Source organism: Emydura macquarii, unplaced genomic scaffold (assembly GCF_026122565.2).
Source record: "Emydura macquarii macquarii isolate MOO-44397 ecotype Brisbane River unplaced genomic scaffold, CSIRO-AGI_Emac_v2 contig_1451, whole genome shotgun sequence".
NCBI classification, from domain to species: domain Eukaryota; kingdom Metazoa; phylum Chordata; order Testudines; family Chelidae; genus Emydura; species Emydura macquarii.
Window position 1 is genome coordinate 8,557,191 of NW_027131588.1, and position 14,768 is coordinate 8,571,958.

At 38.9% G+C, this 14,768-nt stretch overlaps 1 protein-coding gene across 2 annotated transcripts in view; it reads left to right on the top strand.

Moving 5' to 3' along the window:
• The window catches only part of FOCAD (focadhesin), a 197,284-nt gene that overhangs the window by 112,796 nt on the left and 69,720 nt on the right, over positions 1-14,768 (top strand). For both annotated transcript variants that reach the window (XM_067553150.1, XM_067553151.1), the window contains 3 exons: positions 10,582-10,716; positions 12,568-12,618; positions 13,223-13,306. In XM_067553150.1, coding sequence (XP_067409251.1) covers positions 10,582-10,716; positions 12,568-12,618; positions 13,223-13,306 — 270 coding nt within the window. The remainder of the gene's footprint in view (positions 1-10,581; positions 10,717-12,567; positions 12,619-13,222; positions 13,307-14,768) is intronic.

The following is a 14,768-nucleotide window of genomic DNA, read 5'->3' on the forward strand; positions in this document are numbered from 1 at the left end:
TTGCAGAACTTCAGATTCCTTAATTAAGATCATGGAGATGCCATCCTGCTTCAAGATCTGCATCCTGAATCTCTATATCTTGCAGTGTTGTTCACTGTTATATGCAGTGTACTTGTCCTTTGATATATGCTAAGATTACCTGCTCAAGACCCAGCCTTCTATGAACTGGAGCCTACAGGCTTTAATTGATTCAGGTCAACTTTCCTTCCAGATCCCTCACAAGTGGCCTGGCTAGATGACATGGATCCATCCTATTTATTTTGTGAGCCACTTTTTTGTAAAGAATAAACCAGAATCTCTTTGTAGATGGGAGGAAGGGGATATAACTTAACTTTCCTCCCATCTTCCTCTCCATCTCTTCAGTCACTAAGAAAACTCAAACAGAAAAAAATATGAACAAAGACTAAAAACAAAACCGAGAAAGCTGAACAATACTTGAAAGCATATTTGACTTTACGGAGCTCAGAAAATTAGCCACCATTCTGCATGCATCTTCAAACCTTTTATATTCTATTTTACTAGGAGGAAATAAATGTCCATTATGTTCTGCTATCTCAAGATGTATTTTGATAGGTGTGCTAATACTGAGCGGGTATTTACCCTAAGCCAATTACTTACCATGCTTACTACAAACCATTGTGGCGTGTCTGGTAAATCTACTCGGACAGTTTTGGTGCAGAAGTATAGTGGTGCCATTGGAGACCTTATAGTGAATCCATATAAATACTACTTTGTTTTTGTGAGCTTAGTCCGAACTGAACTGTTCCAAAGGAAATATGAAAAGTACCTATTAATCCAAACAGGATTTTCAGTTTGCTTTCAATTCTTACCTTGTTTTCATATTGGTTTCTGGGTTTGACATTCTCTTATGAAGCCCTTTATCATTGGTACAGGGCATCAGAACACAGCAAAGTCAGTATGAAATAAACTGATCCCAGGTAGCATGGTGTGGACTATAGTTTATTAATATTTTTCTAGGAAGCTAATCAAACGTACAGCTGTCTTCTGTGGGATTACTGAAATATAAGGTATTGTTTCACAGCTAGTATTGGCATCATGGCTATGCTATAGAATAAGTAATACTGTAGATCTCAGTCTTCTAAGTTGTATTTCAAAAGTTTTTATGCATGTTTAATGTGACAGCTAGTACTCTATGGAGGGCTACAATGCAGTTTTAGATAAACAGCAAAGAAGCAGTATATATCCTCCAAAAAAAATCCACTTGGTTGATAAAGGAAAACATTTGCTATATGTTGTTGTTCTTTCGGTGTTTGCTGTCTTGTTCTGTGTTGGAGTTCAACACAAAATATAACTAACGTGTCTGGTCATTGCATGTGATCTGCCATTGGACATGAACGTTATACTGTTATGTGCTAAATTGAAGCTGCTTTCAGGGTACGGTCCCTGTTATGGTTTACTGGAGATGGAGAGTTTAAATGATTCATAGGAAAGTCAACATGAAAATGTACTTTGCTGCACTGACTAGTTTTGTACTTTCCCTGAACTACAGTGCTTGAGCAGACTGCACAAATTATAGATTTGTTTCATTTAATTTGTTTCTCCACATGATAAATCAAGATTCTTCATTTCCCCAAATGACCAGCACATATAAAAATAATTTTAGCCTCTTCAGAGCCTAGAAGATGTCTGTCTTTGTGAACGCTGAAGAAATATTGGTCTTCCTCATTCGTGAGAGTGGTGTTTTTTGAAAATGGGGGGCAAAGGTGTGTCATTTTTACTCGATATGTAGTGAGGTTACGTTTTAGTAGCTGTCAACATTCGTTACCATACAAACGTATTCATGGATATGCCTGTTTCTCAAGTAGACTTAACAGGCAATCCTAAAAGCTTCATCTTCACAGTTTTTGAAGATGTTCTTTAGGGTGTTTTCAAAGTCAGTGAAATAACTGCTTAATTCAGCAATTACTTTTGATACCAGCATGCTGATTTTTTTCAATATAAAATCACGAAACCGTATGTCTCAATCCTTTTATGGAATCAGTTCGTAACAGTCCCTTCAGTTCATTTCGTGGCATTGATGGATATATAGGATTCTCTCTGTTGGCTGAGTCTTGTTTTGCTTTGCTTTTAATTTTGTATACATCAAGTAACTTTTCATAATATTTACTTTGTTTGCTTAAAGAAAATGTAGACTTCCAACTCCAGCACACTTCCCCCATAATGCTTCCAACTTTCATTTAGCCTCACTCTGTAGTGGTTGATTTATTTCTTTGTTTTAGGCTTTGGCTGTCATTTCTGTCTTTTTTTTTAATCATATTTTCTACTTATTTTTCTCATGTCAGTCCATTATTGTTGTAGCACAGAACTGAAGGATAAATGGCAACCGCAGATAATTAATCCAAGCCGAATAGTGCAGATATGGCGGCAACATCTGAAAGGAGGAATTCCCTGCAGGGAGTTCTATGAGTTCTGTCAAATGCTGCAGGGAAATCATTGAAGTCTTCATTAGAATACATTTTTCCCTGAGGAGAAGAGGCTTGGGGAACCTGTAGAATCTCTCAGGGAAAAACAGAAACTTAACATCAGTCATCACTGTGTAGTCTACTCCACAAGGAACTTTACTGCCTGATTCAGTGACTTTGACTTTGTTCTTGTGTCTAGTCTTATGCCACTAGCTAAGCATCTTCCTACTTTTTCTGAGGTTCAAGATGCCATACCAGAAGCCTATTAGGCCATCACACACATCTTAAAAGACAAAACATACAGAAAGTAAATAACAAGTAGGAAGTAAAGGTTGAATAGAATCAATAAGTTCTTCAGGAGTCACGGGTTATTACTATAATTAGTTTTACTATGGGTGTGTATTCTTTATTCTCTAGACGATTTATGTCTGTGGTGAGTGGTCTGTTAGCTTTTTTTTCTTGTGCCCTGACTGAACCTTGAGTTTTGTAAAATTTGAGCTGAAAATAATTTTGTAAAATAAAAACAAACAAAAAACAGTGTCAATCACAATGTTTCTAGCCTCACAGTTGCCAAGTAAGCATCCTGAATATTGAATAAATACAGTAGTGTCTTCCTGAGTCTGCAGAGAGTCTGAAATAAAAGCTCTTGGAACATATTAATAATCATTTTAGCAGACATATCAAGCTAATATGTTTATTCTGTGTGGCAAAAGTTTGAGATTAGTGGGAAGAAGGGTCTGAACCTAACCACTTCTTATGTATATATTTGAAGGAGAAAAGTATCAGATTGAGTGGGTTTGGGAAGATCTGAACAGACCGAGGGGGTCTCTGCAGCAGCTGTCCAGGGAAAACTTCTGAAAGGCTTACTTTTCTGCTAACTCTGCAAAGCCCATTAAGAACACTGCAGGATTCCATTCTCCCCATCTTCTTGATTTCCAATAGCTGACAAAATATTTTCAGGCATTGTGGCCTAATTGATAGGTTAAAGATTAACTGTTGATTGATAATTTGGACTGCAGTGGTCCGTGAGGGTTCAGCCTCCAAATCAGCTACAGAATCAAGAATGTTATTACAGTAAAAGATCGCATGAGAACATGAGAAACAGTCTAAATTAATTACATTTTCATTTATTAAGAGTCTGACCATAAAAACAGCCAAGCTCACAAGCACTAATATAACAAAAAGGAGAGAGATGATACAGAATTTCTAGTATTTGCATTACTTGCACTCCTTTGTGGAGAACCCTGAAGCAGATAAAATGATCAGCATATGGTCAGCCATCTAGTGTATCCCAGGGCATACTACAGCACACAGGCCAAGCAAATACTTTGTATGATGGTTTACACAGATGGCCACTGTACTTCATGCATATTCATGATGAGTTCTGCCCCGAATCCTTATCTATGCTGTTTTGCCCTTCTAATATTGCGGTTCCTGCCTTCCTACCCAACACTCATTAGCATTTATGACAATTAGTTGCTATAGCAATAAGTTTTGCTTATACCCATTTCTTAGGAATCATTCAAAATGTCAGTAACTGGTATGTACTTGTATCTTGCTGTTTCTTATTCCATCATCATCAGCATTTAGGAAATCTGTTTACTGCAGTATTTTATCTGGTGACTTTAGAGTGACTTGTTAGTTAATTACTTGTGTCAACCTATTGAGGCCTTAGGCCTTGATCTTTTTGGCTAAACTAGCTGTCTTATAGGTTTAGGGCCTGGTGGTCTTTGCATTACAACGTTAAACAGAACTATATCTTACCTGTAAAATCTCTTCAGGTGCCAAAAGTGTGGATGCCTTTGCTGTGTTTTGGGCAGCCACACCAAAATGACTGTTTCCCCCTTACTAACTAGATAAGTTTTTCTCAACCTTTTAAGTAGCAAGTACCCCTTAACTTCTGAAAATTTTAATAAGTTCCCCAACACTCAATTTTCCATGGGATTTTATGTTTACAGACTAATGTGAGCCATATGTTGGAAGAAGAGCTGAGTATATAAGGCCATGATATGACAGATGTCAGACCTAGTGTGGGTACGGTTACCATCTTTACACCAGGGGTGCACAACTCAAGTATGTGCCTGGGCTAGAGGTGATGTTGGCCAAAGCTAGCAGGCTTTGAGCGGTATGCCAATGCTGGGGAACATAAAGCGCCGTGCCAAATTTTTTGCCATAAATTTGAGAGGAGGAAGGGGTGAGAAAGAGACAGGGAAGGAGGGCGAGAGAGAGACACAGGAAAAGAGGGTAACTGGTAAAATCTCGGGCTGTCATAGTTGTCAATTTCACTGCTCAGCTAGTGCAGTAAAATTGACAAGTTTTCTGGGCACTGGGCTTTGAGCCAGGGAGGGAAGCTACCACTTGGGCAACTTGCAGGCATCTGCTGCCTGCCTCCGAGCTAGGAGCTGGGACCAGGCGGGAAGTGGGCAGCTGCTGCACGCCTTCCCCAAAACCGGGGGCTGCCGCCCACCTTCCCCAGAAGCCAGGGGCTGCCGCCTGCCTCTCCTTCACTCTGTTTTTCCTTGGGTACCCCCTGCCTGTGTCTCACGTACCCCTAGGGGTACGCGTACCACAGGTTGAGAAACTATGAACTAGATAATAAATGTTCAAAAAATATACACAAGCAGTCATACCTAGGCTGAAAGCATCAGAAAGCTTCAAGATTTATATGGTCAATAATTCAAAGAATTTCCAAGGGACATAAATATGAAAGTTATTTGCAGACTCATTTTAAATGGAACCCAAAGAGGCAAGACCAAAGTTTAGCTTGAAATGTCCCTAACCATTGCTATACAAGGAAGTTTAGTGAATCTCTCTAAATATCTATTATGTGACAGATATTCAGGAATATATATGAGAGGCCTGCTGTTTGTGAGCCTCTGTGGAAATACTTTATATTTGTAAAAAAAACAAAACGTTTTTGTGATTCTGGAAAACAACAAATACTATAGTTGCCTAACAGATTTGCGTCCTACTCCGCATGTGCGCACATTGAAGAGAAAGCTGGACATCAAGAATTTTTGGGTTCAGTGGAGCTGTATCTGTCTTCTCATTTTTATGCCATCTCTTGAAGCCCTCAACACATATTCTGTATTTATCTTATTTGTAAAGTGCTATGTCCACTGCACACTGAAAAATGTGTGCATTTAGCTCTGATAAAATTACACAGTAATAATACTTTTCACTTCTAGAGTTCTTCTATCTGAAGAGCTCAAATTGCTTTACAAACATTGATTAAGCTATGTAACACACCTGTGAGGTAGGTAACTATTACTCTCCATTTTAGAATTGGGAAAAACTGAAGCATGGAAAGGTTGAATTGCTCAGTGTCTCAAATGAGACAGAGCCCAGTACCTCCTAATTCCCAGACCTGTCCTATAACCATAAGATCATCCTTCCTCTTTAAACTGTATAATTATATGCAAATTAGGTATGGCCCTCAGGCTTCCAGTAAGTTATCAACGTAGTCCCATAGGTTTGCACCACTGAGTTTAGTCTTTAATTGTGAAAGCAGTTTTCTAGCTCTTATTAGGAAAAGATCAGATAGATCTGTTTTCATAGCCCAAAGCTTTCATAAAATTCTTCTTCGTTGGAATAAGCATCGGATTAAATTAAAAAATCTCTCTCCTGAATTCCTGGAAGTAGCTTTGAAAGTACCAATGCAGTTATTGGCAAATTGTTGAGGAATTGGTTCTCTTTCCCTGTAGGTACTAAACCATACCTAGAGCTGTCTGTGAATCAGAGCCAAGAAAACATTTATGGCCTTCTTATTTAGAAAGTGTGCATTAAATATGCTTTATGAAAGCTGTATACTCAAATTTTAAATCAACCTGAATACTACATCTTTCTCATCCTTTCCTCTCATACATGATGGCATAACGTACAGGTTTTATAAGCATGAGTTTGAGATGCATCTATTAACTGAACAGATACAGATTAAAATCCATTTTTAAAAATGTTGTAACTAATAATGCCTTACAAATCTAAATCTGAAATCTGTTTTAAAACCATCATGCATCATTTTGAGTTTATAAATTGTCATGTTGTATTCAGTGAAACTACTCACATGCTTAAAGTTCAGCATAAGCTTAACTACCTTGTTGAAGCAGGGCCTATACATCTTTGGAGTGAAGTATAAAAAGTTTCTATCGCCAATCTTCCAAACAATTCCTATGAGATATTTAACAATCTGTTTATTTGATAAATTGAGTTAATAATCTCATGTCTAGTAATACAGTGGTTGGTCTAAATATATTTTTCAATATATTGAATTCTTGTTTTTATTGGATTTCATTCTTGTAACCATCAAGAGACATATCCAACAGGGGCGAAAAAAATTCAACATTTTCACTCATTATGAAGCAGTAAATTTGAGAGGGATGAAAAGAAAAATAATAGCACTCTGACATGGGTAAAAATATCATTCCAGAGTAAAGAAATATATTATAAGATGATGTCATATTTTTGTCTCCCAGGTTACAAAAATCTTGTTTGAGCCCTGGCTATCAGATAGGGATTCTTGCATTTTCTCATATGTTGCTTGAATTTGTGCTCATTGGTATGCTGTAACATTTCTCCTTTCAAACTGGATTTGCTTTTAAGATCCATTTTTAAAGCCTGAGATAAAACTTTTCCTGGTTATTCTCTAGTTTTTTCTGGAGAAATACCTTGGACTCTTATGTCACAGCTCCTAGAAGCAGCGTTTCTCAGCCTCCCACTAGGACTGCTGTGAGGGGAATCCAGGCCTTTGTGCTTCTGGATCTCCTGGGGTATGGTAAGTTTCTGGAGCCTCAGTGGGCTGCAGAACTGTTTCCTCGCTTGGCCTTTCTGGCACATTACCTGGGTACTGACTGTCTGCTACCATTTCTCAAGCTCCTCAGCTCACCTGCCCTCGGACTAGGACCAGCACTAACCCCTGAGATTACCCCAGTTACTTAAACATACTCTTGTTCCAGAACTCTGTGCCAAAGGTGTGAAGATTCTGCTTTCAGTACAACTTTCTCAGGGGCATGCAGTGGTTGTGAAGCAGTCAACACACATGCACTTTGCACAGATTAACACTTCTTTGCTCTTTTATACTTTATCATGTAAAGCACAGAAGAGTACAGATTATATAAAACTGGAAATGCTAAACGTGTGACATACCAGGGTACAATTCAGACTAGGAGCAGCTGTGTCACCCCTGCCCTGTAACCTTGGGTACCTTACAATGGCTTGCTGAAGTAGCTCCCACCTGGGTTGCTCACAAACAGCCTTCCAGCAAGCCATACCCTGAATGTCTGTGTGTAACTGCAGCCTGCTGGCCACACTTGGGTTACACTCTGGCTCTCACCAGCCTTGACCCAACTCACTGGCAGTCTTAGATTTTGCCCCAGAAATGTATGTCCTGTACTGACAAGTCCTCTCCCGGACAATACAGGTTATATTAAATCTGTTATTTCTTTAAATATACCAGCTTATTATTGCAAATAGTTATTCAGATACTTCAATTTAAACACACTGGATTAGATAAAGCAATAAAACAAGTGTATTAACTACTAAGAGATTTTAAGGGAGTACATGCAAGGAGGCATAAAAGTCAGAAGTGGTTACCAAAAATAAAGATAAAATGCTACTGGTGCCTTACTTAACTTTGATTTGAATTTAATATAATTTGTTTTCTCACCACATGCTTTCAGCAGTCATACTGACCAAACTTCTTAGGTCAGGATCCCTCCCCCAGTCCAAAAGCTGCTTCCTTTGACCATTCAGGTGCAGTGAGTCGATGGGCAGAGAGAGAGAGAGAGGGTCTTTTGGAATGTCTGCCCCTTCTTATTATAGTCCTGTCTCCAATTTGAGAAACATTTCATCTGGGAGCAAGGCAACAGGAAATCTATGTGGAAGGGAACTCCATGCTGTTTCTTCCCTGTAGATTTTTTGCCCCTGCCCCTTCCCAGCAAAAGAATGGCCACTTAGCAGTTAATGGTCTATCAGCCTTGTTTACACCTGGCTGAGGTGTCAGCTTATCCTTTGTTTCTATGGCTCTGCTTTAGCCACTCCCCAGACTTTTTCTGGCAAACATACTTTTAGTCATTATCTCAGTTTATGTTTATAACTTCACATATAGTGCTGTTACCTACATTTTTCCATGATATTATTGATCAGCAAATTGAGTTTTTAAATTATACCTGACAAGGCATACTTTGCATAAACATTATTACAGTGGTGTGTAGGCTGTGAACACGGGGGTATAATCTGTCACAGTATGTCCCTGCCTCAATTTGCTCACCACACCAGAACATTCTTTGGCTGTGGTCTGAGTGCCATGGTTGTCTAGAGTCCATGGGGACATCTGGGCTCAGGAAAGAGGGCAGAATTCTCATGTCCTATGAGGCTGCTACATACTGGGAACCTCTCCCTCCTGGAACTCTGACCCAGCTTCTGTGACTTTGCTGAGCTCTCTCTTGCACCAGGCTTTCTCTTTCTCCCTAGCTTCTGTTCCTGTGTGTTTGTTTATTTAAACCTCTCCTGGTCACCTGGCCTTTTTCCTTCTACTCCTAGTAAGTTTCCACTGTTCCTACCTTCTCTCCTCCTGTCAGAGGAATCAGCTAGATTGATTTTCTAAGGAGGCAAGCTCACCCATTGTCCTGGGATGTTTGCACCTGAATAGGGTCTGTAAGTCCTAAGGAGCATTCTATTGTATATGTCAAGGCTTCTACAGGGCTTATCAGCCGTAGTGGATTCACATATATGTAGACACTCAAAATACAGCAGTTTTTCGTAATACAACTTCACAATATCAATCTGAATTCACAAGTTCTACAGCCATAGCTCCGGTTCATCACAATATACATTTTGGAATCTAACTTAATTCTCAGGAATTTCCTTTTTTTCTTTCTGCAGACATTAAATTGGATCACGATCCTTTTTGTTAAAGCGCTACCCCTTCGTTGGCTTGTATTTGGATTTCAGGGATTTATGTTTTCAAAAGTGCTGACCTTCAAATCTAGTGGCCTTATCCTGCAAGTTTTTGGAAGCTTTCAACTTCCATTCACATTAACTGTGGTTGAGAGTTGCTTATCACTTTGTCACCTTGGCCCCCCTGAGTTAATTAACTCAATGGACGTGTTTTCCAATTATTTTCTATTCCTTACATGGCGCAGAAGCCTGCAATTTTTTCTATCTAGTTAACAGTGTTGCCAGATCACAATATTTGGTGACTCTTTTAAAGCCCCAGTGGCCAGAATCAAGAGATTGCATAAGAATCTGACTTTTTTTTTTTTAAATGAAAGTTTCCAGCTGTTGATTGTGAAGAAAAGTTTTTGAAAAAGTGAAGCAAGTGCATCCTAAGGACTCAGAAATCAGAAAGCATATAACCTCCCTCTCACACCCCCTCCAAATTTATTATTTTTAAAAATCATGTTTTTTAAGCCAATCTCGGAATTTTGGAATGCCTTACTCATGAGTTTTGAAAGCTTGAAGTTGGAAATATTGTTGGTACTGTCTCATAAACTGAGTCGTGTTGTTTTTCAAGGTTCTGGACTGTTCTCCGTTGCACTGAAGCAAGTTGATGCTGAGAAGTTTATCTTTATGGTGCTGGGGTATGGCTCAAAGAACCTTGTTTTGCCTTGATGCTTTAGGTTTTTTAAAAGATTTTAGGCCACAGTAGTATTTGCTCTTCCTTTCTGTCTGTCTGTTCAGCAAGTTCTCAAGATTTGATGATTAAAAGCATTCCATTGTGCAAAGCAACAATTGTGCAGAGTGTGGCTGCTCCTGCTCACACTCTTTCATTCAGCTTGATTTTAAGCTCATTTAAACAAATGAAGCGGGGTAATTGTGACACATCCTGCAATTTGTTGCTTTATGTGCACCAGCATGGTGACCTCTTCCTGCTGGTCCAGTGAGCTCTGGAAACCACAAAAGTTCTTTTTGCTTTCTCTCCATAAAGGTACCACATTTCAAATGGCAGCATTATCTGGAGAGATGTTATTTATTGTTGTTATGATGTTGCTTAATGTACCATGAGACTGTTAATAAGTAAAGTCTCATCATGCTCACCATATTTTTAATGCATCTTATATTAATTCCTGCCCCAACATAGATCGACAGGAAAGTGCTGACGAATATTGTGAAATGCAAGTTGAGATCTCCAGTGTTAATGATGCATTCATTTCCCTTCCAGGTGGTTTGTATTCGCTCTACCTGGAACACACTCTCGCCAAAGCTGAGCTGTGACACCCGTCCACTCATTTTAAAGACAGTGAATGAACTGTTTGCTCTGGTTCCTTTATTAACAGTGAATACAAATGAGTATGAGGTATGTGTCCCAGGCCTAAGGTGTATTTCTTCTCTTAGTGTGAATTTTAAATGTGTCTGTTCATTAAGGGATGTTCCTGGTCACTCTCCTGACAACTAATTAACTGTACATTAACCTTTACATTTACATAGCACTTTACATTTTCAAAGGGCTTTACAAGCATTAACTACTTAATCCTGTGAGGTAGTAAGTACATACCTATTAACCTCCCACCACTGCAGTGCTGGACAGAGGCTCCCTTCCCTCAGAATCCTGAGCACATAGTGAAAGATGCTATCTTTGTGATACAAATATAAAGTTTTTTGGTTTTCTTTGGCAGTAATATTTTCAGTTGCTCCCCCAACCTCTTTTTTCCCCAAGATGACTGATGAATGAATGTCGGGATGGCAATAATTTCCCTCTGGTAACTGAGTGACACAAGGGGTGGCTTTTGTCTCCACTTTTATGGTTGCTGCAGACTGAGGAATGAAGGAAGGGTTGAGCTTTTGTCCAAGATGCATGTGTTCTTCTCTGCTCTTCCTGATTTTTGTGACAGAGCATGGAGAAGAACAGCATAGCCTTAGAAATCCATTGAGGGTTGAATATGACTTGTAGTGTCACCATCAGTTAGATACAAATGTGATAGGTGCCCTAGAAATACCTCAGATAGATCAGTATGCTGATGACACACATTTGCCCTACAAACTCTTGCCCTACAAACCTTGCTCACTCAGTCTACCCTGGAACAGTGCTTTGATTCTGCCACCGAACTGTATCACCTCCACAACCCTGGGAAAACAGATGTCTCAGTAGTGGGTATAGCTTGTCTGTAAGAGGAGGCTCTCATCTCCTTCATAGAAGCATAATTCCAAGGCAGGTTGCCAGATTAAGCATTTTGGCATGTTATTTTCAACCACTCAACAGTGTATGGAAAACCACCTGTGCTTTTGTAACTACTCAGCCCTCTTAACAAAGCTTTTATCAGATCTTCTCCTTTGCTTTTATCTCTTTCAGAATGCAGCAGTTCCACTATTATGCCTTAAATTGGCAGGTTACTGTACTGTTGCTCTTGTGGCCTCTAGACAGTGGAACTCTCCTTCCCTGGAGATCTATTTAATTCTTTCTCTCCCTACTTTTCTTTTTCATAGATGTTGTTTTATTTTAACCACTGTTGGGCATTGCATAGAAAACCTTTCCCATTTTCCTCCTACTTTGGAGTACCCATTGTGTTTGGCTTTTATTTTGAAGTTGGAGGGTGGGTTTTAAAAACATTATATTATTACTTTTATTGCGTCTGATATTGGATTTTCTTGTTTTACGTCCCATCAAAACACGCTGAGCCATTTGCTAGGCTAGGCGATCAAAGGATAGGTGTGAAAATCCACTCTGAGTCTCCTGCAGTGACGTGTTTTGCTAAACTACTTTTGCTCGTGCACACTCTCCCTTTCTCTATTTGCTCTTCCACATAGACAGACTTTAAAAGATATGAGTCCTGATCTTGCAAATATAGCCATTGACTTCACTGGACTATGTGCATTCTTAAGATTAAGCACATGCATAAGTGTTTTGCAGGACTGGAGCCTTCGTCTGTATTTTTATAGAGTAGTTTCTACCACCTACAGTATTATAAACATGGAGCTAATCTAAACTACAGTATATAGGTATTTTTACTGCATCCATTTCTATGGTATCTAAGTGCTTCACTGAAAAATCTGTAATGCTGAATGTACGGTACATTTTCAATTGCTGATAATTGAATGACTCGCTGATCCTTTCCTTGCATCAGTTTTGTCCATATTACTTAACGAAATACAAACTAAATAGCCCCATGTGCCTATTTATAACTAAACATTGTGTTTGTTAATTTTATAGAAATTTAAAGCTCAAGTTGTCAGCTTTCTTTGGAGCCACACTCAGAGCAAGGTAAGTGAGGTGCCAGGAAAATGTTAATTAAGGTGGATAGTGGGCAGATGTTAAGGATTCCCGCCATCCCCCTTTGAAGATGTTGGTATCAGTTTCATTTAGTTATTTTCTGCAATATTTTCTTGCCTGTCAGTGCTGAGTTCTCTCTCTCTCCCTCTCTCAGCTTGGTGCTTGTGAAGGGAGGTGTGCTGACAACCTTGGAGACAAATTTTCTCTGTTTCTTTTTAGAGCTGGTACAGGGCAGTCAAAACCAGTTGAAGCTTCCCCACATTAACTGTGCTTCCCCTATATGTCTCAGCCTTGGTCTGGTGGGGGTCTATTCTTGGGGTGAGAGGGTTTCCATTAATCATAGACCTCTCTGCTGAGAATACCAACAAGGGTGTCAGTTTTGATAGTGGATTTTCCCCAACTGTGCTTTATTGTATAAAGAAAATAACTGATTGAATATATGCTTCTCAAGAGACTTCATTACATATAACAGACATTCATAAAAGAGTTCAAATGTTAGAGGATTAACTCCTTTAGCTTAGTGAATAGCCTGATGAGTTCTGTCTCCGTTATGCAGCAAGATTGCCTTCTATGCTTGTGATATTTTCTTTCCTAGGATCCCACTGTAGCAATTTCAGCATATAAATCTCTGTCAGAATTTGGTTCTGAAGAACACACTATCCTTCACCTTCCCGAACAGGTAGACATTTTATATTTTAAAGAGTGAGAGTGTGTGCCACTTCCTTAGAAATGAAATGGAAAAGGAAAGAGTAAAACCACATGAAAGGAGGGGGATACTTGCTAGCTAGCCCAGATGGAGTAACAAACAGCAGAATCAGAGGCAAAATGACCCACCTTATGGATGCAGTTGATTGTTTCCTCAGTAAAAGGGCCAGCTACTAGTAGAGTGCTGAGATAAGCGCCTGTGAGAGGGAGAATGCCAACTGAACAGTTCAGTGATGCCTATGCAATCAGAGAGAAGGCAGCTTTTATTACTTCATTAATTACTCAGTGGGGCTACTCTGGTGAGAGAGGGTCCTGGATTTGTATCTTTTGTTATTCTGAGAGTGTTTTGGACCAGACTATGAATTATAGATAAGTAGTTAGAGACTCTGTTAGAAGTTATATCTCAAAGTAATAATCCACTGTGCTCATGCTTAATGCCTCAGTTCTTGAGACAAATTGCCTATGTTGGTACTAGGTGTTTGTTCTGAATCAAGATGAAATCCTCTGTTCCTGTATTCCATATGCTTTTAAGGTACTTTGCCTCCTTTTGGGGGGAGGCAGGTAGAAAGAAAATGATGTTGTTTGTTTCATGGTTTCATGTACGTGTAAAGGACTGTTTCCTCCCCAATTTTACCCTGCAAAATTTCTGACTCAATCCACTTATACAGTGGAAAAGTACATAGAGACTCTCATGTAAGGTATTCTACATGAATTATTTTTTAAACCCGTAAGAGAGGGTGGGCAGTAATGGGTAATTGCTTCTATTTTATGGTTCTGGTAAATACTTCTGTATGTTTTGATTTCCTACAATGTTACATAATTGGCTTCATATGGTGCTGTGGTTGTATATCATGAAACTGTAATAAACAGATTTTTAAAAAGAGCCTATACTTTATGGAAACTTGTGAAGAAATATCCAGTGAACACATGATGAAGAGCTCTGTGTAAGCCCGAAAGCTTGTCTCTCTCACCAGCAGAAGTTGGTCCAATAAAAGATATTATCTCACCCAGCTTGTCTTAGTGTGAATGAAAGGGAAGGCATTTTGTCAGAAGACAGAAATTAAGTGCAGTACTAGTACTCTGTGTGCTGGCACATAGGAAGCATAACTGGAAATTGAAGCTGATATACTACTGCTTTGACAGAAAATGTAGAAAATTAGTAATTTTGTTATTTAAAGGCTTAATCAGTTAGAAACATTTTGCCGGTTATAGTGTAGTGAAAAGAAGAAAAAAACACCTTTAACTGTTCCTATTAGAAATGTACTTTATAGGTTGAGTATCAATACAAAAATAAAATAATTTATTTTCCTGAATTGTTACAGGAGAGTCAAATTCAAGGTTCAGTAGTACTACAAGTACTGCCATTCAGTCCACAAATTTCTTGATTATTTTTACCACTAATGATACCTCGGATGCTTCTATAAGCCTAATGTGAT